Source organism: Lates calcarifer, linkage group LG8 (assembly GCF_001640805.2).
Source record: "Lates calcarifer isolate ASB-BC8 linkage group LG8, TLL_Latcal_v3, whole genome shotgun sequence".
NCBI classification, from domain to species: Eukaryota; Metazoa; Chordata; class Actinopteri; family Centropomidae; genus Lates; species Lates calcarifer.
In genome coordinates, this window is record NC_066840.1 from 8,162,486 (window position 1) to 8,182,745 (window position 20,260).

Consider the following 20,260-nt stretch of genomic DNA (forward strand, 5'->3'; position numbering starts at 1 on the left):
GGAGAGACACCTGTGATCACAAAGGTTATTCTCTTTTAAACTGTAACATTTAATCATATATATATATATATATATATATATATATATATATATATATATATATATATATATATATATGTATGTATGTAAGTCAAATGTTCCAAGAACTTGTTTGATGAAAAATTCAAATTCACGAGGAGCCAAAAAAAAAAACAAAAACAAAAAAAAACATGTATGATGTAATATAACGCAATACAAGAGTTCTACAATAAATAATACCTGACTTCAAAAGTGAAGTTTTGTTGAGAAAGTGCTGCTTTAGTTGTTTGCGTGTTGACTTAGTGCATTATTATGTTGTAATGTTGTTGTGTTGAACATCAGAGGAGTTGGGATTTTTCTCAACATCATTTACTTGCGTGAAAGAGAAAAGTACAAAGAACACCTTATCATCTGTCCAAGTCAAGCAACACATGTGCAGAGTGAAATCAACAACTTTCACAAACACCATAGTGCTGTATGTTTTGGTAACTACGTAGTCCTTGGTGGAAAAAATGGATTGTGATGATAGATATTTTTAGTTCACTCATATGTGATTTTATGTGCATCAAACCATCACGTAAAGCTGTTATTACAAACACAATAGGCTGAGCATCCATTACACATTGTAAGTGTTTATCCACTGCTGACAGCTCTCAGAGGCCCCTGATGCTCAAGTGTCTGGAAGCCCTTTTTTCTTCTTTTGATGGACTGGGCCTTTACAGCCCACTCGGCTATCTGCCATATGGTGTGCTGGTACAAGAAAAGAGCGCACTCCAAACTGCATTTTTATCCTGTCATACATGAAGGAAACCCACGAATGGCCCATTAAAACAACCCACTTCTCTCCCAGGATTGATTAAGCACTCTGAGAGTTTATTAGATGGCTGCATCACTGATGAGCAATAAAGGCATTTTACAAAAAGAGAAGAATATGTTTGTGCAGAGGGAGACTGTAGCCTGTATACTGAGCTCAGATCGTTTAGTCAAGTAAAACCACACTCTTACTCTGTTATTAAAAGTCCTTATCCAAAATGTAAAAGTAAATAAGTGTTATCAGCATATGTTATATCTTTTATATTTTTTAAAGTATCTACCTCAAAAGGTGCTACTGCCTACATCATCATCATCATCATCATATATATATATATATAGGTGTTAAGTTATGACCAAATATATTTCTACCAACATAAAAACATGTTTGACATCATTTTTAATACATAATTGCTGATAGGAGTGTAATCAAAGTACATCTAAGCCTACATTACACTTTAGGTCCCATATATTTTGTAAGACACGTGTCTTACAATAGGTGTCTGTTAACACTTGTGATCAGTGGTGCGGCTCTGACTTTAAGACCTGCTTTATTGTCCTCTTCATGCTGTGTAAACCCCAAGGTGGGTGGGGTGGTGGTGGCATCCGTCTCCTGCATCATGTGTTTACAAAACGGCACCCTGCCGAGACTTGATGTTAAGCATCGCGACACTTCCTTCCACTTCAGTGGAGCTCTGTGCGGTTATTCTCGCGATGAAAGAGGTGGTAGCTTTAAAAAAAAAAAAAAAAAAGCGATGTAAATGAACATGTCCCACAACTAACGCCTTTATATCTTTATTTAGCTGCACAGACTCAGCACAGGGTCCAGCTCAGCGCTACTGTAAAGTAAGAAGTCATCTGCTCTTATTGTCCCTCCCTAGAAGTTCATCAATTACCCTGCTACCACAGATAACACTGACTTAATGAACCGTTACTTTAACTAGAATATTACTTCCCTTTTCCCAAATTAATGAGGCTGCTAATTGTCCTAATTTGCGTCTGAAACCCGGGCATTAAGATTTCTCTCTTTGCTCCCGTACAACCACCTCCGTAGCTTCGGGTGTGTGGGGATAATTACAGAGCACACTACTTCCAACATCAAGAGGTTCACTGTTCCTGGTGCACGACTGTGTGACAAAAACATGGAAACGCTCTATTGTTGGGGAATAAGGGAGTCTTTAATTAAAAACACAAGCGAAACGGTGGCTCACTGTATAGAACTCCGAGCCTGTGGTGGGTTGGTGAGGAGGGAGATGACACTTTAAGAGTGATGGTGGAGTTAAACTCAAGTAGAACTGAAACAATCTGTAAGTATGCACAGGGTGGGATGGATAAGCTACAGGGGGTGGACACTTGTTGAAATGATCATATGTTATAATGTACTGTGTGTACAATAATATATGTTATTATTGTTATATTATTATATACATCAAAAGCCACAATGTCTTTGTTAAGCTTAGCCGACTGTGTGGCCCATATTACACCTGGAAAATGCCCTGAAGAGAATTCATTATACAGAAAATCTACAATCCCAAATAGCCCATAGGCAGTTTTCAATTTCCTATTTTCCTCCAAATTAGTACCAACTTGCCTTGTTCTTTCCAGTGACCTTCCTACAACATCATTACAAAATTACATGCCCATAAATTAAAGTGTTACGGTAATTTTTGCAGCCATATGTGGCTCCTCTGGATGTGTTATAGCTCCAGTAAGGTGTTGTATTGTCTTGAACAGGTGGACAATGAAACAGAGACACAATGCTCCAAAGCAAGGTCTTAAAAAATTGCACTGAATTAATTATAGATTGCTCCAGGCCATGGTTTCCCCCAGCGTGGTTCCCCAGGGATAATTGAGGAGGTTTTAAGGCGTCCCCCGGTGGAATGAGGACTGGTTTAATTTCACTATTAGGTCTGCTTCATTTACTAGAAATTAGAGCAATGACACAATGTTTTATTATTGGAACGACTCTCTCTCTCTCTCTATTATCAGCCCACAAGTAAGGAGAAAAACCGAACAGGAGGGAGGTATTTCCAGTTGTAACCGCCTACAGTGTGCAGTGTAACAACTTAGATGGTTATTAACAGTTGAACAGGAGCCACACAGGTTGTGTTGACACATGTAATCGCTGCTGTGGTTGGCTGGTTGGCTGGTAAGGTTTGAATGGCTGAGGGTCAATACAAGCAGTCGGGGTTGGGACAGTCGCCAGGCTTACATCAGCAGCATCATGTGGCAGCTGCAGTTGTCTGTAGTTCTCTGGTTGTGTCATTGTCAGTGACATTGTGAAACCACTGGCTATAAACAGAGTTGAGAAATTATTGTGGTGTTTAGCGTTAAGATGGTTTATTGTATTGCAACATGTTCAATTAGTGTTACAGTTACACTAATAACTCGCTACTAACAGAACATACAAGTCCTCGACCCGAGCTAAAGCAGAAACCAGTTGCAAGACCCAGAAATCACCATGTGCAGTTTCTGAGTGGACTCTGGGTTTAATTCAGAAGCACTGTTCAGGTGATTCAGTAAAGCTGCCTCTGGGAACAAATATACTCTGCTGGCTGCAGAAAACCTGTGAAGGATTCCTGTGCAGGATTAAACAAGATCTGATGAGGGTAGTTTGTTGTTTCCAGTGGAGGTGGCTCACATTTTGGCCGTTGCTGCGGGTGGTGATATCACTGCTTATGGCTTTAAAAAAAATTTCAACTTACATTTGAGAAGCTACATTTAGTTCCTGGTTAATAAAACAGCTAGTATCCAGCTGCTGACATGCTGTTGTTTGTTTCAGTTCTCCATGAGCTAGTTTGCAGTTTACCACATTGACTTATATTCAACAATATTTAAAGCACCAGCTCCACCAGCTACAGCATTAAAATACCACGTACACATCAACAATGTAACATATTCTAATATAACACTCAAAGGTGAAATATTTACCTTTACTTTTCACTTAAAGTACATTTCACTGATGATATTTTCACCTAAGTTAGATTCTCAATGCAGACTCTGACTTGTATTGTTTTGTATGGAGTATTTCAGTATTGCTTTGACTTAAGTAAACACTTCTTCCACCACCGCCCAGAGATAATTATGGCAATCACTTACAGTCAACTCTCACTCGTAAGGGAGGGGGAATTCTGCATATATGACCCTTAAACAAGGCCGAGACTCGGACCAGCACTAATATTTGCCATAACTCGCCACTTTCCCCTCCTCCTCCTCCTCCTCTTTCTCCTGGCTGGCTGGTGGGACACATCAGTCTCACTCTTGCGGGGAGGTCAGTCGAAGTTGACCTTAGAAATGTTCCTCACACCTCCACGGCCTCCTCCGCCTCCTCCACCCTGCCACCGCTCACGCCCCGCAGCAGATGGGAAGTGTAGCCGCATTTTTAAAGCCACGCACGCAGGGTTACAGGCTGTTGCGCTGGCAGTGGGGCTGAAGGAATGAAATATTCATGTAGCCCCCACCCACCCCCCCCAAAAAAAAGAAGAAGAAGAAGAAGAAGAAGGGGGAAAAAAATGAATGGAAACCCCGGGACGGAGAGCGTGCCGATTTATTCAACTAAGACCAGGCCTCATTAAACTGCTGGCGGCGAGGCAGGTCACGGTGATTTTCTTTACCAGTGCTCGACCCCGACTGTCACACACACACACACACACACACACACACACACAAACCGAGAGAGGGAGGTAAAAGAGAGAGAGAGAGAATAGAGAGAGGTACTGAATGCAAAATTTGTCCAAGTCACCATCAGTGTCAGCTCTCCCACCGGACAGGTCCCGGGCTGGTGCTGGAGAGGCTCCTCTGCTGTAATTGATGACCTAATGAGTGATTAGCTCCTGTGTCAGAGCAGTTGAGTGTCGGCGTGGAAGCGGAGTTGTCGCTGCGCGCGGCATATGGGAGACGTGGGGTGACACTGGTTGTGACAGAGGTGTGTAGCTTGTTGTGGGGTGCCAGGGGACACCAGCTGATAGGCACAGGCACCACGTGACTATAACCAACGTTTGTAGCCTCATGAATTGATTCTCTAATCTAGGAAATAAACACTTTATCTTATAATAATAATAATAATAATAACAATAATAATAATAATAATAGATGAACCGTTTCCATTATGGCCTATGCATGTTTTGACCCTTGTTTTTTTTCACCCTAAGTGATTCATAAATTTCCTTCAGACAGTTTATCAGTTATCGTGGCTCTGTTATAGACAGGTGTGTCTCAGGCCTTGTCTCCCACCTGTTCGTTTTATTATTCTTCTGCAAATAATCCGCCAAAGATTGTTCGTCTTTTTACTGTTTGTTTGAGAACAAACCTCGACCCTGCCAGATCCTTTAAGGGTTGGACCCAATTAAGGAATCAGTTTCTTTTGCTCGTGAGAAAGACGCCCAAAGTCGTTTTCCATGGACTGGAGGCAGTGGCTGAAGAAAGATGATGATGATGATGATGATGATGATGATGTAGTCTTGAATGAGCGTGTGTTTAAAATGGATTCCAAAAATATATATATATATATATATATAGATAGATAGATAGATAAGGGAAATTAAACAACTATATATACACATGCGCACTTGTTACTTTATTTATTTCTGGAAAACTTTAATGGTTTAGCTCACACCTTACTGAGCAGTTCATTAGATCAACTTTTCTCTTTAGAAACACATCGGCCACGCTCTTAAATGATTAATACTCTCGGTTCCCCTCTGTGTGAGGATAATAACAAGGTCGTGATTGAGTTACAATGCACAATAGGAGAAAAAAAAGTCGAGCTTTGTCTAATTGTTCTTTGACAGGGTCAGAGGGGATTGTGCGATTGGCTGCTGCCTCCTGAGGCTGCTGGGCTGTCAGAGCTGTCTGAGGGCTGGGAGTGACACCAAGGTGACTGAAGGGGAGGCTGTGGTATAAATTGCTGGCGCAGTGCAAAGCGTTCCAGAGACGTGGGCATCAGCCGGACTCTTCTGTGTGCGCGCGCGTGTGTGTGTGTGTGCGTGCGCGTGTGTGACCTTTCCCTGCATTGCACAACCACTATAGGCCATTACAGCGATGACTGCAAAAGCAGAGCTTCCAGGCTGGCCGGAGTACCCGGAGGATTTCACTCTGCTGCAGCAGCGCAACCTGGCCCACATCAGCTCCAAAAGTTGGATTTCTTCAAATTCCATCCGCGCGTTCTCGAGGAGGGACGCGCACGGAGCTCCAGACGCGGGCGTCTCACTGGACAAGCACGTGCCAACGGGTAAACTGCCCGAGTGCGTGTCGGCTGCAGGCATCGCTGAGGCACACTGTGAGAAGTCAGCGGAGGGAGGCAAGACGAGCCACTTTGGCCCCCAGAGACACCGGCGCGTCGCAGCCAACGCCAGGGAGAGGAGGAGGATGCACGGTCTGAACAAGGCGTTTGACGAGCTGAGGAGCGTCATCCCCTCCCTGGAAAACGAGAAGAAGCTGTCCAAGTACGACACCCTCCAAATGGCTCAGATCTACATCACCGAGCTGTCGGAGCTCCTGGCCGGCGTGGTTCAGTCGGAGTGCATGGCTCCCCGTCCAGGCTCAGCGGACAAGACCTCCAGGAGGAGCCTCATTCACTCCCTGAGGCCTGCAGCCAGCGAGCAGGACCTTATCATACTCGGACCTACATCTGACCTGGGGTCAAATAAATCCACAGCCTCTTCCCACAGCAGTGATGGGGAATCATCGCATCTCAGTGACATGGAGGAAAGTCAGCATGGGAGACAGTAACAGAGAACACTCACCACTGACCTTTGACTGTTTACACCGCAGTGTCTGTTATAGGATGATCCAGGAGCACCAAATATTACAGCCTGTAGAAACGTTGATCATATGATAGTCTTACATATATTCTCCTGTCATGATTAATAGCTTAGATGTTGCAAAATGAAAACAGTACAGGTGAAACTCAAAACAGCAACAGACTTTCAGTATCGTACTTCCTGGGGCCATGATGGGCCTTTTTAATGCACTTTATATGCCCTGAACATCACTAATGACATTTCCAGTGTCATTGGTGACATGTGTCTAAATTGAAAACAATTATTTTCATATTTATGTTTAGCTATGGGGTATTTTATGAGGATTGCTTTTGCTACAATAAAGATATAGTTAAGAAATGAGTGTGCATCTTGAGTTGTTTTTGTATATTTCATACTTTAGTCAGGGACACACATTGTTGTATAGTGAGTAAGTTACATTTCAATATTCCTGCCAAGTGAAGCAGCCATCTACAAAAAGCAATAGTCAGACAAAAATGTCCACGTTGCAGCAAAATTTAGGATTTATATGTGACACATTCATCTTTATTCTCTTTAAGAAAAAGAACAAACATATTCTAGAGGAAGTGAGTCTCAAAAATGTTAATGTAAAATATAACTAAATGAAATCCACTGACTGCTGTTTGACAGCTGTTTGAACAGTCCAGTAATCAGGTGTTTCTTCAGCTTATGATTATAATGGCAATGTCACATTAACTACACCGCTGCACAGCTTCTCTAAACTCTCCAGCAGTGAGGAACAACACTAATTGAATCCTGTTTTTCCAATAACAATCCACAGAATAAAATGACAGACTACTCAGATACACATATGAAAATCTGCCAAGCCAAAAAAAATCTGATGCTCCTAATGTTTGCAGTGGAAGGGTTTTTAAAGGAAAAAAAATTGCTTTATGTCAATCTATCATGGTTAAAATTACTCTTTCTAGTCTGTGGCGCTGCCTGCTCCGGAGGGAAGAGGTGGCTGGAACTTTGCCAGGTCCTTAGAAATGATTTCTGCCAGCCTGTGTTTAAAACTGCCGGGGGCCTCTGTGGGGGTGACACGGGAAGAGGAGCCCATGGCCTCCTCCATCTCCCTCATGTCATCCATTGCCTGCGCCTGAGCGCCAAACCCCGGCTGAATGAAGTTACTCACGGGGGGCTGACGCTGGTATCTGGGCTTGGGTGGGGCATAGGGGACAGGCTGGGGAGGTGGGCCGGGGGGTGGCGGGGGAATGAACTGGAGAGGGTCGCAGGGAGGAGGCTGGGGAGCAGGTTGGGGAAGGGCGCAGGGAGGAGGTTGGGGAGCGGGTTGGGGAAGGGCACACGGTGGAGGCGGGGGAACGGGCTGGGGGAAGGCGCAGGGAGGAGGTGGGGGACCAGGCTGATGGAGGGGTGAGGAGAAAGGCTGCAGCTGGGACTTTGCGGGAGAATCGACTACTTTCACATCCGCGTAGATGCACTCCGAATCGTCTCTCACAGGCTTGAAGTGATCTTTTCTGATCAGAGGAGGAGTGGATCTCCTCAAGTTGTAATAAATGCCATCGTCCATGTCATCATCCAGGCTTAGAGCCTCCAGAGAATGACACCTTTCATTCTCATCCTCATCGTCACCCTCCTCTCCCACAGCCTCCTTGCTGTTAGAAAGGTAAGGTTTAACTAAAGATAGCTGCTTTAAATTTAGCACAGAGGCATCATTAATAGTAGAGTAGTGGTTGGCAGACTCATCTTCCGTGTCAGCAGAAATATATGCAGGGTTGCAGACAGGAGGAGCAGCAGAGCGACTGGTCGTGATTGGGAGGTTAATGGGAGACTGGTCACAGAATGATCTTCTGTTGATGCTGGGCGGCTGGACAGAGGAGTTCCTCTCCACAGAGCACTGCTCCGATATAGTCTGGAAGATCTGGGAGCCGTGCCTGGACAGGAAGATGAACACTCCTTCTCCTGACTGACAGCGACGGCCTGCTTCAATACTGAATCCCCCCTGTAATCACAGCAATCAATACACACCTAGGAATAGTCTGACATTTTGAGAAACAGAAGAGTTTGAATTCATTTTTCTATCCTTTCCAATTTGGGTGGAATTCACAGGTACTTTACCTCAACCTGTCCAAATTTGCGCAAGAGTCTGTATGGCCAGCTATAGATGATGTGACCAGTATTGCAGGCCAGCAGTATCACAGCGTCTTCCTCTGGGGAGACCACATACTCCCCAGCCAGCTTGCACCTCCTGGATGCCTCTGTGCTCTGCACTGTCACTTTGTACTGGTTTGGAGGGAGGGTCAGATCTAAACATGAGAAGATATGAAAACATCACAACGGACCGAGACCAGTACAGCACGACTACACATGAAAACGCAACATTATGCATATGAGGTCTGTTCAGCAATACTGAATATATTCTCATAAAGAAAACGGCTGATTTAAAGTTGCTTGCATTCTGGTAATCGCTCCATGTGACTGGGCAGAAGTGTAATCCATTAGGAAATAAAAACAAATAAATGTGTATAAGCCAGAGCTTGCTGACGCTAATACATTCTGGCGTTTATGTTTGAATACATTAGTGGCAATAGCTACTGCTCACACACCTTCCATGTTTCTGCTGATGTCTTGAATTTATGCTTCTGAGACATCTAAACTTTTCCTCCAGTCTTTTTCCTTTAATCCTTCCTGTGATATCTTCACCAGTTTACTCTCATTAAAAGATAATTCCAGTTACTCTCAACTTAGGTCTTGTTCTTGTAGTTTTGGCCATTATGTCTATCAGCTCTGAAAACATCTGGGAGCCCAGAGGAATTATTACAACGTGTTTTTTTTTTTTTTCAGGGCAAGAGAAACAATTAGATAATCTCCCAAACTGTAAACAAGCCAACAGTTTAACCATATTACTAAAAAGCACTCTCTGGAAATGAAATTAATAATAATAATAATAATAATAATAATAATAATAATAATAATAATTATAATAATAACCCCTCATTGCACAAGGAATCTCTGTGCACTCAACTATGTTAGGTCAAAGTTGAAACAGGAAGTGGATCTTTAAACTGCGTTGATGTTTACATTGTAGTTTAGATAATAATTTTCCTTTGGTTTCTCTTCAGAATAAGAACCTGAAGGTTCATCTAAATCATGATTGTTTACCTGCTTGCCCCACATGACTTGATCTTTAGGGACTGTATCAAAAATGATAGGGGTGGTGAAGGTGGCCAAACTTTATTTTCACTTCCTGAAAAACTAGGTCCTTGGTGTGCTTCAGTAGCTGAATAGTTACGTCATTACAGAAATAATATAATAGTGTCAAACTGGTACAACATGTGTCATCATGTGGCTCGATTTAAATCTTACTTTATTCAAATGTATTTACACATACAATGTGCACATTCAAAAAAAAACCATACAGATACAGAGACAGAACCGTTCTCCCCCACAAAGTGCACATTTCTGAACCAGGCACAAATGAGTGTTTGATTTTGTTTTCTGTCCTACCCTCAGCCAAAAGAAAAATTATAATAAGCTCCCCCCTTTCTGTTGCTCCACCATATTTTTTGCACAGTCCCTTTGCAATTGCAGCAACTTGTTGAGTACAGTGTTATTATTACTCATAAGAAGTATGAGAAAAAATTACAACTTTAACTTAACCACTTGGTAGAAGAGATAATAATTATGCTGCTTCATGGTGATTGTCACTTCATCACACATTCACTTAACGTTTCTTCTGAACTGTTATTTTTGATCATCTGCCCCTATTACCAGTTTTCCAAGATGAGTAAAGGTCATTGTCCTCCATGGTCAAGCCATTTCCTCTCTCCAAACTCCCTTTGTCTAATCCTCCAGGATCCTTCTGTAAACACAGTGGCATGGTAAATATTACACAGAGTGTAAACCACCTTCTTATCGCTTTTTTATGGCTTCAAAGTGGTAAGATGCAAGAAAGAGCATAGCTTGTGCAAGCACAAGAATTAGAGAAGTGAAGTGACAGAAGTTGCAGATACTGTATCAACTTCCTCATTGTGGTATCTGTCTCCGATGTGGATAAGGTTTATCCCCACCTTTTCCAGATTATAACACCTACCCCTGATAAAAAAGGAAAAGGGGAAATCATACTGGTTAAGAGGAGAGATATGTGATACCTGGAAGGCTAGAAGACAGAGGGCGCTTAGCCAGTCCTGGCTTGCTGAGGAGGCCAGAGTGTAGGTGCACTGTGTGGTGTTTAAGTAGAAGGCTGTACACCCCTGGGGGCAAGACTCCTTTGGAGCAGGGGTGATACTGAGACAGTCACTTAGACGCACCACTTTTCTCTCTGGTGTTTTCTGCCGACCGGCCTTCCTCTGGTCAGTAATAGCATCAAGTACGGTGTAGAGCTCCAACCGGCCGACTCCTGTGGAACTGGGTTTGTAGAGCATCATCCATATTTTCCGCCATGTTCTCTGTTATAGATGACAGTGTGGGAGTGGGGGGGTGTGACTGTTAATAAATGTGGTCTCAAGGAAAGTTGTTGACTGGTTTAGATTTTACATAACAAGCAGAGACTTCTTTGATCTCGGTTCTGTTTAGAGAGCTCATGGTGTACTTCAAGGTTCAGTGTTTGGCCCCGTTCTTTTCTTCCATTAGCTCATGTTATTATCAAGTGTGTCATCTGTTTCTGCTGTTACGCAGATGACACACAGTTCTACCCATGATGACCTGAACCTTGTTGACAACTCAGTTCATGGCTATTCTCTGAGAAGTACACCTCTGGTTAAGAAACTGGGGCTAATTTTAGATGGTGAATTAAAATTTGACATTCAGAGCGCCACTTAAAGAATGTTACAGGTCACAGCGCATGAAAAGAACATTTGTGCTTTAATTTATGCACATTTTGATTATTTCTGTGTACTATAAGTTGCTTTTTGTTGCTAAAATTTAATTGGCTGTCTGGAAGTGATAATTGTTTCATGATGCTTTTGTTTCTTTGTATAAACAATTAATTTTTTTGGTCTAACTTGCCTTTACCTATATGGATATTTAATGTGGGACTCCTAGGCTACAGTTTGTCTTGTTTATTCATTATTATGTCATATATTATTAATTATGCCCCATATTTTTCTTGTCTTTTTGTTGTTTACACTTAAATCTTTGTGAAGCAAATGTGCCATATACTAAGTTGATTCGTCTGATTATTATGAAATAAAGTCCTTCATTTCGTAAAAGGTATTCCAATGAAATGAATGATCAGGTGTCTGTAAAAAATGATTCTCATGAGTGCTTATGAATGTCCCTGCACCAAACTGAAGCTAAATATAGAGTTTCTGAGCGGGTGGTGCAAACTACAACTGTCAGCCACAACACTGAAACTGGTAACTGGTTTAAATGTTGTGGCTGAGTCATACTGATAAAAATAACATCAGTCACACCTTATGCATCAACAAAGATGTCAAAAGACAAGAAAATCAAGATATTCATGATCTTCTTCTGGAAATTTCACATTTTAAAATTTCACATGTCAAAGTGGGCACAGGTAAAACTCAAGTGGTGACAAGTGACTAAAACAGCCAACAAAATACATGAGACAAACTATATTTAATATTTAAATAGGCGACCCATACTAGCTTCAATTAATGGTATTTGAAAAGAAATTGGTTGGGTTAAACTTAATCTGAATTATTTTGTGAAATAATATAGAGTAGACACAGTAAGAGTCTGGCTCAAACAATACCAACAATTCACAGTTGAACACATGATTCAGTGTAAGTTACAGTGGGATTATACTGAGATCATCTGATGAGACACTCACATTTGTGGTGGAATGGGCAATATGTCATTTCCTAAAGTTAAACATGATGAAGGAAATATTATGGTTGATGATTTGTGGCTTATTCCAGATTTGGTCAAACAGAATCATCTTCAAATCGATCAAAACAAAAGTTCCACCCACACAGATTCATTCACTATGTGCAATGTTAGTGGGTTAGGGTAGGGTTAGGGTTTCAATAACCACTAAACATGCACTGATGTGGTGTTATGCTAATTTAAGTCCTAAGAAATACAAGGATCGTTGTCTTGGTTCCTTTTCCAGAGTTACCGACCAAGCTCAACATCTTATGCTTAACATTTGAAAAGAGAGGGTAAAAATCTTACACTACGAGAGAGAAAAATGTCATTTCTTAAACTCTGCAAAACATTGTTTCATCTTTGCCTACCAAGAGTGAAGACACAGAGAGAGAAATTTAGGCTTTAGGGAAATACCGCAAAATGTCTTCGACTTACACATTGAAAAACATATGTAACATTGTTTGCATAGTTTTTACAAAATGCTAATCAAGGTTTAGAGTTAATGCACTTTTGGACTCCACTGTATTGTTCACTTAAATGTGATATTAGTTATTAATCTGTCTTTGCATGCACTGACTTTGCATATAATGCACCTAATGACAAGACTTTAAACCTCTGTAAACCATATATCACAGACTGAGCACTAGTTTATTTGAACTAAACAGGTAATGAAAACAAAACAAGCTGCTCCGTTGCCACAGATACTTACAATAACAAATAACACAAGCCACAATTCTGTTTCAAAAATATGAAATATCTATAAAACTTACCTTTCCAAACTTGACTCCCTGAAGATACAGCATTCCCTCTTTGTAGATGACATCCATGCTTGCAAGCTTTGTCTGTAAATCTTTTACTGTAGTACGACGGTTGATGCTCTGTGGTTCAAATGGCTTAAAATTGGGTTTCCTATGCCACTAGAATAATTGTTTCCTTTACGTCACCAACAGCTTCCATTCTGTCTTCTACTTGTGTACGTCTGTCAGGGCTAAGAGTCGAGATATCTCTGATCTGCAGTTTTAACTGTTGCAAAAGAAAGGATACACAAGTCGTGTCTTGCTGTTTTCTTGAGTCAAACTTCCCTTTGCATTATTCTGCTGGTTTTAGCAACTTCCTCACCAGACAAAACCGGTACCACACCTTTCTCTTTTTCCAGATAAGAGCAGAGTAGATCAGCAACGGACACATTATACAGTGGTTTTTATTTACAATTACCAGTATCAGAGTATCAAAAATGTATCTTACAAAGGCTACACATACAGAACAAGTATGAGAAAAACTGTGGGAAAAGGTGTAAGAAACCCATTTTATCTAACAGACCTGCAAATGATATCTGATGATAAAAATATACTTCCTTAGTTCAGTGACATGACACTATACGTGTACGATTTCCTCAGAAATGTTTCTCAGTTCCGTTTAGCTTTGGAGAATCATTCCTCTAATGAAAAACATTTAGAAGTCCATAGAGCTATGAGCCAGATAGTCTTTCCGCCCGATGTTGGTGACCTGCTTGGTCTGCATGGCCTCCAACTTAGGACAGTCTGTGATACGATGGCCGAGACCACCGCAGAACGTACAGCCCCTCTCTCCTGTGGAAACACAATAAAAATCAGTTGAGTTAGAAGGGGTTTACAGACACTCCACACTTGCTTCTGTGGATTTTATAAGATGATTGAAACATTTAAGTTAGTGAAGAGTATGTGCACCCTGAACATAGTCGAGAGAGATGAGAGCTAGATATAGTGCGATAGACTCACCTCCGATGTCCAGCATGGTCTCGTCTCCTGTCTGGAGCACCTGGAGGACAGGAGGAACCTTCTGTTTGGCTTCAACTAGCAGGGCTTTCAGGTCCATCAACACTGACTCATCTATGAGGAAAGGAAAGACACACACTTATTATTGTCATTATTAACTAAACACACTATAATACACTGCAAATATTAATAAAGCCACCATAATATAATCCATAATCTATGGATTTGATTGCTGTGCTGATTTTTTTCTCACCACAGCCTTTATTGATGAATGTAGTGGCGATACCAGTCTTGCCCGATCGTCCAGTTCTTCCAATTCTGTGGACTGAAACAAGGAAATTTCAAACCAGCTTGAGCAATTTCAGGAAAACTGCTGCTTGGATACTGTGCTAATTTCAAGGAGGCCAGGCCATAGACATATCCTCTTACCATAGTTTTCTATCTCCTCAGGCATGTCATAGTTCACTACATGCTGTATAGCAGGGAAATCCAGACCTTTGGAAGCAACGTCTGTGGCAACTAAGACATCTTTCTTTCCTTCTTTAAATGCCTCTATCGCTTTAGTTCTTTCCTCTTGATCTGAAAAACAACAACAAAAAAACAACCACCAAATATCACATTAAGAAAAGAATAGAATAGAACAGAATAGGCTTTATTGTTACTGTACAGTTAAGTACAACAAAATTGTGGGTGCTCCACGAAGACAAACAATTTTGTTGTACTTAACTATACAGTGACAATAAAACCTATTCTATTCAATTCTATTCTTAACACAGTGTTTATCAAGACAATGACAAATGGAAAATGTGAAGCGTGTGCAGTGCTTCTTATGCCAGCAGGATGTCATCTGGTGGTAATGAGGAGCAACTACATCAAAGAGGACGAGTAAGTCTGAGCTGAACTTGATGCTGGGTTGGATAAACCTCCACATACAGTAATCCTCTTCATACACTATGACTATGTAATGACTGCTGTGTATGTTAATGATTAGAACAGACTTCTGCGTACCTTTTCCTCCATGAATGGCCACCGCCTCCACTCCTTTTAGCAGCAGATACTCATGGATGGCATCTACATCCGCTTTCTTCTCAGCAAATATCAGCACCTGACATAGGAAGGTGGAATATTTTGTAACTTTTGACATGTCTGAGTTCTGCATTTTAGGTATATGTCAGTGTCATAATATGTGGAAGTACTGACAGGAGGTGGTGTTTTCTGCAGGCACTCTAACAGGTACACCATCTTGGCCTCCTCTTTGACGTATTCCACTTCCTGCACACACACACGAGAACATTTAAGTCCAGTTCACATAATTTTCACATCAGTGGGTTTTTAAATTGAATGCAATGAATCCCCCTGACTCAGACAGCACAAAGCTGTTACAGGGAAAAGATGAACATACCTGGATGACATCCAAGCTGGCAGCCCCGGCCCTGCCCACATTAATGGTGATGGGTTTGACCAGCGCACTCTTAGCAAAGTTCTGGATCTTCTTGGGCATAGTGGCACTGAAAAGCAGGGTTTGCCTTTGGCCCTAGATAAAGAAATAACACATTTATTTGCTATGGACAAATTGGTCAACTATGGAAATGTTTAGACGCTAATGATAGCTTTGTCAGTAATTTATATTTCTAACCAGGTAAAGAAAGAATTTACAGTCTTCTTGAAATTATGTCTACGGTCAATATTATCCTGATGGGCACTGCCAGAGTAATTTTGTAAATTTTGAACATCTCCTGCATGGATGAAAATGGTTGCTGTCGTTGCCATAAAGGAGGACCTCACCTTGAAATAGGAAAAGATGGTCCTGATGTCCTCCTCAAAGCCCATGTCAATCATCCTATCAGCCTCATCCAGAGCCAAGTAGCGGCAGATGTCCAGACTCACCATCTTCTTCTGCAGCAAGTCCATCAGTCTTCCGGGGGTGGCGACCATCATGTGGACGCCGCTATAACCGAGAGGACACACAGAGTCAGAGGGACAGTGAATCCAAAACTCTTATTTACTGCTTGAGCATTTTAAAATACAGTATAATTAATGCCTGGATCTTGAGGTGGCCATGTGAAAGGTTTTGTACCATTATCTGTAATCTTTCACCAACAGCAGCAAATATTTCACACAAACTCTCCCTCTTACTTACTGCTTTACTACCTCCATCTGCTCCTTGACAGACATCCCTCCGATGCAGAGGGCAGAGCGCAGCTGGGGAGCTCCCTCCTCCTCCAGCAGCTTGCAGTAATACTCAATGATGCCGTGAGTCTGCCTCGCCAACTCTCGCTAGAGTAAAAGGAAAGATATTAAAATCAGATATGCTTGGCTGCAGAAGAAGCAAGGGTTTTCTGTAACCACAACTCAGACTGCAGAATGTATTTCAAGCTGTGAAATAGGTATTAATGAAATAGGTATATCTTACTGAAGGACAGATGATGAGTCCATATGGTCCCTCTCTCTTAAAAAAAGGCAGCCTTTTTTCCTGTTCCAGGGAAAACATGATGATGGGCAGAGTGAAAACCAAAGTCTTTCCTGATCCAGTGAAAGCGATGCCAATCATGTCCCGACCTGACAGACTACAGACAAACAAGGTCAATTCATGAATAGTTTATGTGCTTAACCTTAACATAAAATTACAAATTTTACAGTGTTTGTATTCTGCAGTTTCATATACTCTACTCACACTGTGGGAATTCCTTGGATTTGAATTGGCGTGGGATGCACAATACCCTTCTTTTTCAAACCTTTCAGAATTGCTGCAAACACAATAAATAGCCAGTTGTTGCCAGTTGTTAAAGGTCTCGTACAGAAAGACAAAGCATGTTTTTTTATGTGCAGGAGAGGGGAGTGTGTTCTAACCTGGTGGAAACTTCATCTCCCTGAAGCTTTTGATTGGAGGAGGGATACCGTCCCCGTCAACCAGGATGTGAAACTTCTTCCTGACGCGCTCATGTCGGGTGTCTGGCATATTCAGGATGTAGCGCGGTGCCTTCCAGCTAAAAAGAATATCCAGGTTAAATGGAAAGCTTTAAAAATGTACATGCACACACACACACACACACACACACAATGCTGCTTCATCAAATTCACTGATGATGAACTCACCTTGTTTTTATTGGATCATCATAAATAATACCTTTGGCCATTTCCTTCACGGACATCAGAGCTGACAGAGAATTCCCAGAATTAGTTTTATAAGTTTAAAACATCAAACAACTTGAACTGTTTTATCAAAATAAATCTGATTCATCATTCAACACAGCTACAGAGGAACCTGACAGCATTATAATTTTACCTCTGCCCTCTGCAACACTCTCAAGAATCTTCTCCTCCTCTTTCAGCTGCTTCTCCTTGGCTGACTCTTTTCGGGCTGTAGATTTAAAAAACACATCACAGAACCAATATAGTAATGTTAAATAGTGTGAAAAGAATTAAAACGGGCAACTCTTCAAAATGTAGATTGTGCCTTGTTTGAGGCTGGATACCTTCTGCTTTTTCTTTGAGGTGCTGATGCTGATCGAGGAGACTGATATTGGAGCGTGGGCCAAGACCCTCATCCTCGTCCCTCTGCTCCTCCCCGCTGTCCTTCTGCTCCTCGTCCACCGCCTTCCCTCGCAGGCGTAACATCTTTTGTAGCTGTGAGGTAAAACATGTTAATGTTAATTTTTACTATTCCATGGTCGAATGAATGTAGCAAAAACACCAAATTTTATAAGGACACTGACAAAGGAAGAGTATTTAATACAGACTGACTGATCCTTACTCCACTAAGTGAGGTCAGTATTGGCCCTGATATTGAACACACAGACTGGATCAGTCCATTCCTATAAATTTCTAATGTGTCAAACAGGACAATGCATTGTAACTTACCATTTGCTGTTTTCTTATTTTGACTGGGACATATGGAACATAATCATCATCCTCTGATCCTTCTGAGCCCGACTGTTCATCCTCCCCATGGATCCTCTATAAAAACACATGACCATTACTTTGGCTTGCTTTAATTAATAAAGGTTTGGCAACGGATACAACACATCTCTTAACTCTTGAATTTAGGCTGGTGCTATGCACAGGCCGAGACTGCTTTCTTTCACTTAACACTTGTCAACAGTCAGCCCCCGGAAAACCTCTGTTTTCAAAAGCTAACCATGTGAGCATTCCTCTTATTGTGGAAGCACAAAAGCTACACAGAACTTTCTTCAGTCACCAAACTTAACATAATGTTATTAGATAGTCGACAGAATCCTCCTTAGGTCCGCACACAAATGGAAATCGTGCAGTTTTCAGTTGTTCTGCTTTCAGCTTATGAATTTAGCAACTGATAATTCACTTAAGGACTGATATAGTTAACCCTTTTACGAATACAGTTTATTAAATTACGAGGTGAGTTTTCTTTTATAAACGTCGTCATTACGTATTCGTGAATGTTGTAGCACAGCATTAAGGCTAGTTCATTTAAGAGCTTTACGAATACATGTGAACTGCAAATGAAGTTCCGATATTCAAACACTTTAGTTTAACGTTACTATATTGCCTTCTGTGATGCTTTTAACTGCGTAATGGCCTATTGTGTATTTAAAAGGTAACTGTTCCAACACTTTACTAGCTAGCTAACTTTAGCTAGCGTTAGCTAGTGCTACCTCTTTATAATGTAAGCGATAGCGTATGCTTAACTTACCTTTTTGGGTCGATTTTCGGTCTCCATTTTATTTAAGAATATAGTTATGAACTCTGGTAACTTAAGACACGGAGTTATATATTAAATACTCTAAATACTGTTCAATAAATTCACCTAATCCACATATTTACACAAGACGGAAAGCGTCGTGTTTGTACGGAAAGCCGGAAGGGTCCAACCTAATCGAGAAGCGGTGTCCAAACATATCAGCGCGACTCAGCGTGGTGTTGGAGGAGCAGGTCGTGGAGATGCAGTGTCATGGAAACCAAACTAAAAAGATAAACTTAGAAAGCAAACACCACACTTTATTTTTGTCAAAACTGTATTGTTTTTAATCTTTCTGAACGAAAGATTTTTCACAGTATCAAAAGTGAATTTTTTAAAAAAAGGAACAAGCCAACATACACTTGGCTAATATTGGTATAGTATAAATCTACATTCGAAACATTAAGATAATCTTCTCTAATTGAATATAACCTGAAAAGCATCAGAGATGTTATATGAAAACAAAATCTCAGCACAGATTCAGGAAAGAAATCATCCATCTTAATGAAAGCCATCAGCTGAAACATGGTTACTGGTGAAAATCCGGTGGCCCTTGTCCCAAGGGTATCGACTATTGTGCGATAGTTCTCATCAAAAGATAATCAAGACTTGGACTTCAGATAGGCTAGATGAGGTGGAAGGTGCCACCAAGGTCACAGTACAGGAAAAAAAAAGAGTAGTATGTTGAAAATTTCTCTCACACACACACAACCTCCAGAAACGCATGACAAAGGCTCAAAAGGGCCCAAAATAATCACTCAATATGTACAAGCATTGAAATTAACTGCTTCAAACAAGGTGTGATGGTTCCAACGTTAAAATGAACATTGCACACTGGTGTACCTGTCACTGCTGGGATATAGGCGCTGGAATAACAGTGAGAAAACCGTGGTAAAGGACTTCTTTCTACAGATGGCAGGGTGTATACTGAATATCACTATAAAAGAGAGAATTGTTCAAGACACCAAGGGAGGACTGATATTGAAGCAATAGACACATTGAACTTTGCCCAGTATAGGCCTAGGGGACAATGTTTAGATTTTTCTGCTCTACATGTCATGCATGGGTACCTAATTTATATTTTCTAAAATGCATCCTGTGAGCCGTGTCATACACAGTAAATTGATATTTCCAGAAAGGTTATATTAGTGTTGTTGTGTACTAAAAACTGTCAAACAGTCATGTTTTTTTAACACAATTTCATACAAAAAGATAACAGTGCAGCAGGTGGGTCATTGGGTGTTTGTCAGTTAATTCCTCTATCTCCGTTTCCCCAATAATTTGATCATCACAATTGAAATTGCAGAAAAAAATATTCCACTTGCAAACTATCAACAACCACCAGATGCACTGCAGTCTGCTTGTGAGTCAAATCAATGCAATTGTTGCGA

General features: G+C 41.2%; 3 protein-coding genes across 3 annotated transcripts; 1 reads left to right on the forward strand and 2 right to left on the reverse strand.

The window, feature by feature from the left end:
* Nucleotides 1-5,517: 5,517 nt before the first annotated feature.
* On the forward strand, nt 5,518-6,947 carry atoh1b (atonal bHLH transcription factor 1b). Its single transcript, XM_018675610.2, has one exon. It carries the CDS (start codon nt 5,869-5,871, stop codon nt 6,556-6,558), a length of 690 nt encoding a protein of 229 aa, XP_018531126.1. The 5' UTR covers nt 5,518-5,868; the 3' UTR covers nt 6,559-6,947.
* Nucleotides 6,948-6,970: 23 nt separating this feature from the next.
* dok3 (docking protein 3) lies at nt 6,971-13,459 on the reverse strand. The gene is made up of 5 exons (XM_018675366.2): nt 13,172-13,459; nt 10,721-11,017; nt 10,341-10,431; nt 8,688-8,875; nt 6,971-8,571 (listed from the first exon to the last, which is right to left on the reverse strand). The coding sequence occupies exons 1-5, from the start codon at nt 13,226-13,228 to the stop codon at nt 7,534-7,536; spliced, it is 1,671 nt and encodes a 556-aa protein (XP_018530882.1). The 5' UTR covers nt 13,229-13,459; the 3' UTR covers nt 6,971-7,533.
* A 125-nt stretch (nt 13,460-13,584) lies between these two features.
* LOC108882854 (probable ATP-dependent RNA helicase DDX41) lies at nt 13,585-19,006 on the reverse strand. Its single transcript, XM_018675609.2, has 17 exons — nt 18,825-19,006; nt 18,017-18,112; nt 17,632-17,782; nt 17,442-17,516; nt 17,252-17,312; nt 17,006-17,142; nt 16,830-16,902; nt 16,569-16,722; nt 16,296-16,432; nt 15,941-16,103; nt 15,558-15,689; nt 15,356-15,427; nt 15,164-15,260; nt 14,585-14,734; nt 14,409-14,480; nt 14,159-14,269; nt 13,585-13,990 (listed from the first exon to the last, which is right to left on the reverse strand). The coding sequence occupies exons 1-17, from the start codon at nt 18,849-18,851 to the stop codon at nt 13,854-13,856; spliced, it is 1,845 nt and encodes a 614-aa protein (XP_018531125.1). The 5' UTR covers nt 18,852-19,006; the 3' UTR covers nt 13,585-13,853.
* Between the last annotated feature and the right edge of the window lie 1,254 nt (nt 19,007-20,260).

What these genes read in the sequence shown, in the direction of transcription:
- atoh1b (XM_018675610.2), top strand. Translation starts at nt 5,869, where the DNA reads ATGACTGCAAAAGCAGAGCTTCCAGGCTGGCCGGAGTACCCGGAGGAT.
- dok3 (XM_018675366.2), bottom strand. Translation starts at nt 13,228, where the DNA reads ATGGATGTCATCTACAAAGAGGGAATGCTGTATCTTCAGGGAGTCAAG. An exon ending in TCTGTCTTCTAGCCTTCCAG is followed by an intron (nt 10,432 to 10,720) that starts GTATCACATATC and finishes CTGTGTTTACAG; the next exon opens with AAGGATCCTGGAGGATTAGA. An exon ending in GCAAATTTGGACAGGTTGAG is followed by an intron (nt 8,572 to 8,687) that starts GTAAAGTACCTG and finishes CTGTGATTACAG; the next exon opens with GGGGGATTCAGTATTGAAGC.
- LOC108882854 (XM_018675609.2), bottom strand. Translation starts at nt 18,851, where the DNA reads ATGGAGACCGAAAATCGACCCAAAAAG. An exon ending in AAATAAGAAAACAGCAAATG is followed by an intron (nt 17,783 to 18,016) that starts GTAAGTTACAAT and finishes TTTACCTCACAG; the next exon opens with CTACAAAAGATGTTACGCCT. An exon ending in GACTCATCATCTGTCCTTCA is followed by an intron (nt 16,433 to 16,568) that starts GTAAGATATACC and finishes CTTTTACTCTAG; the next exon opens with CGAGAGTTGGCGAGGCAGAC.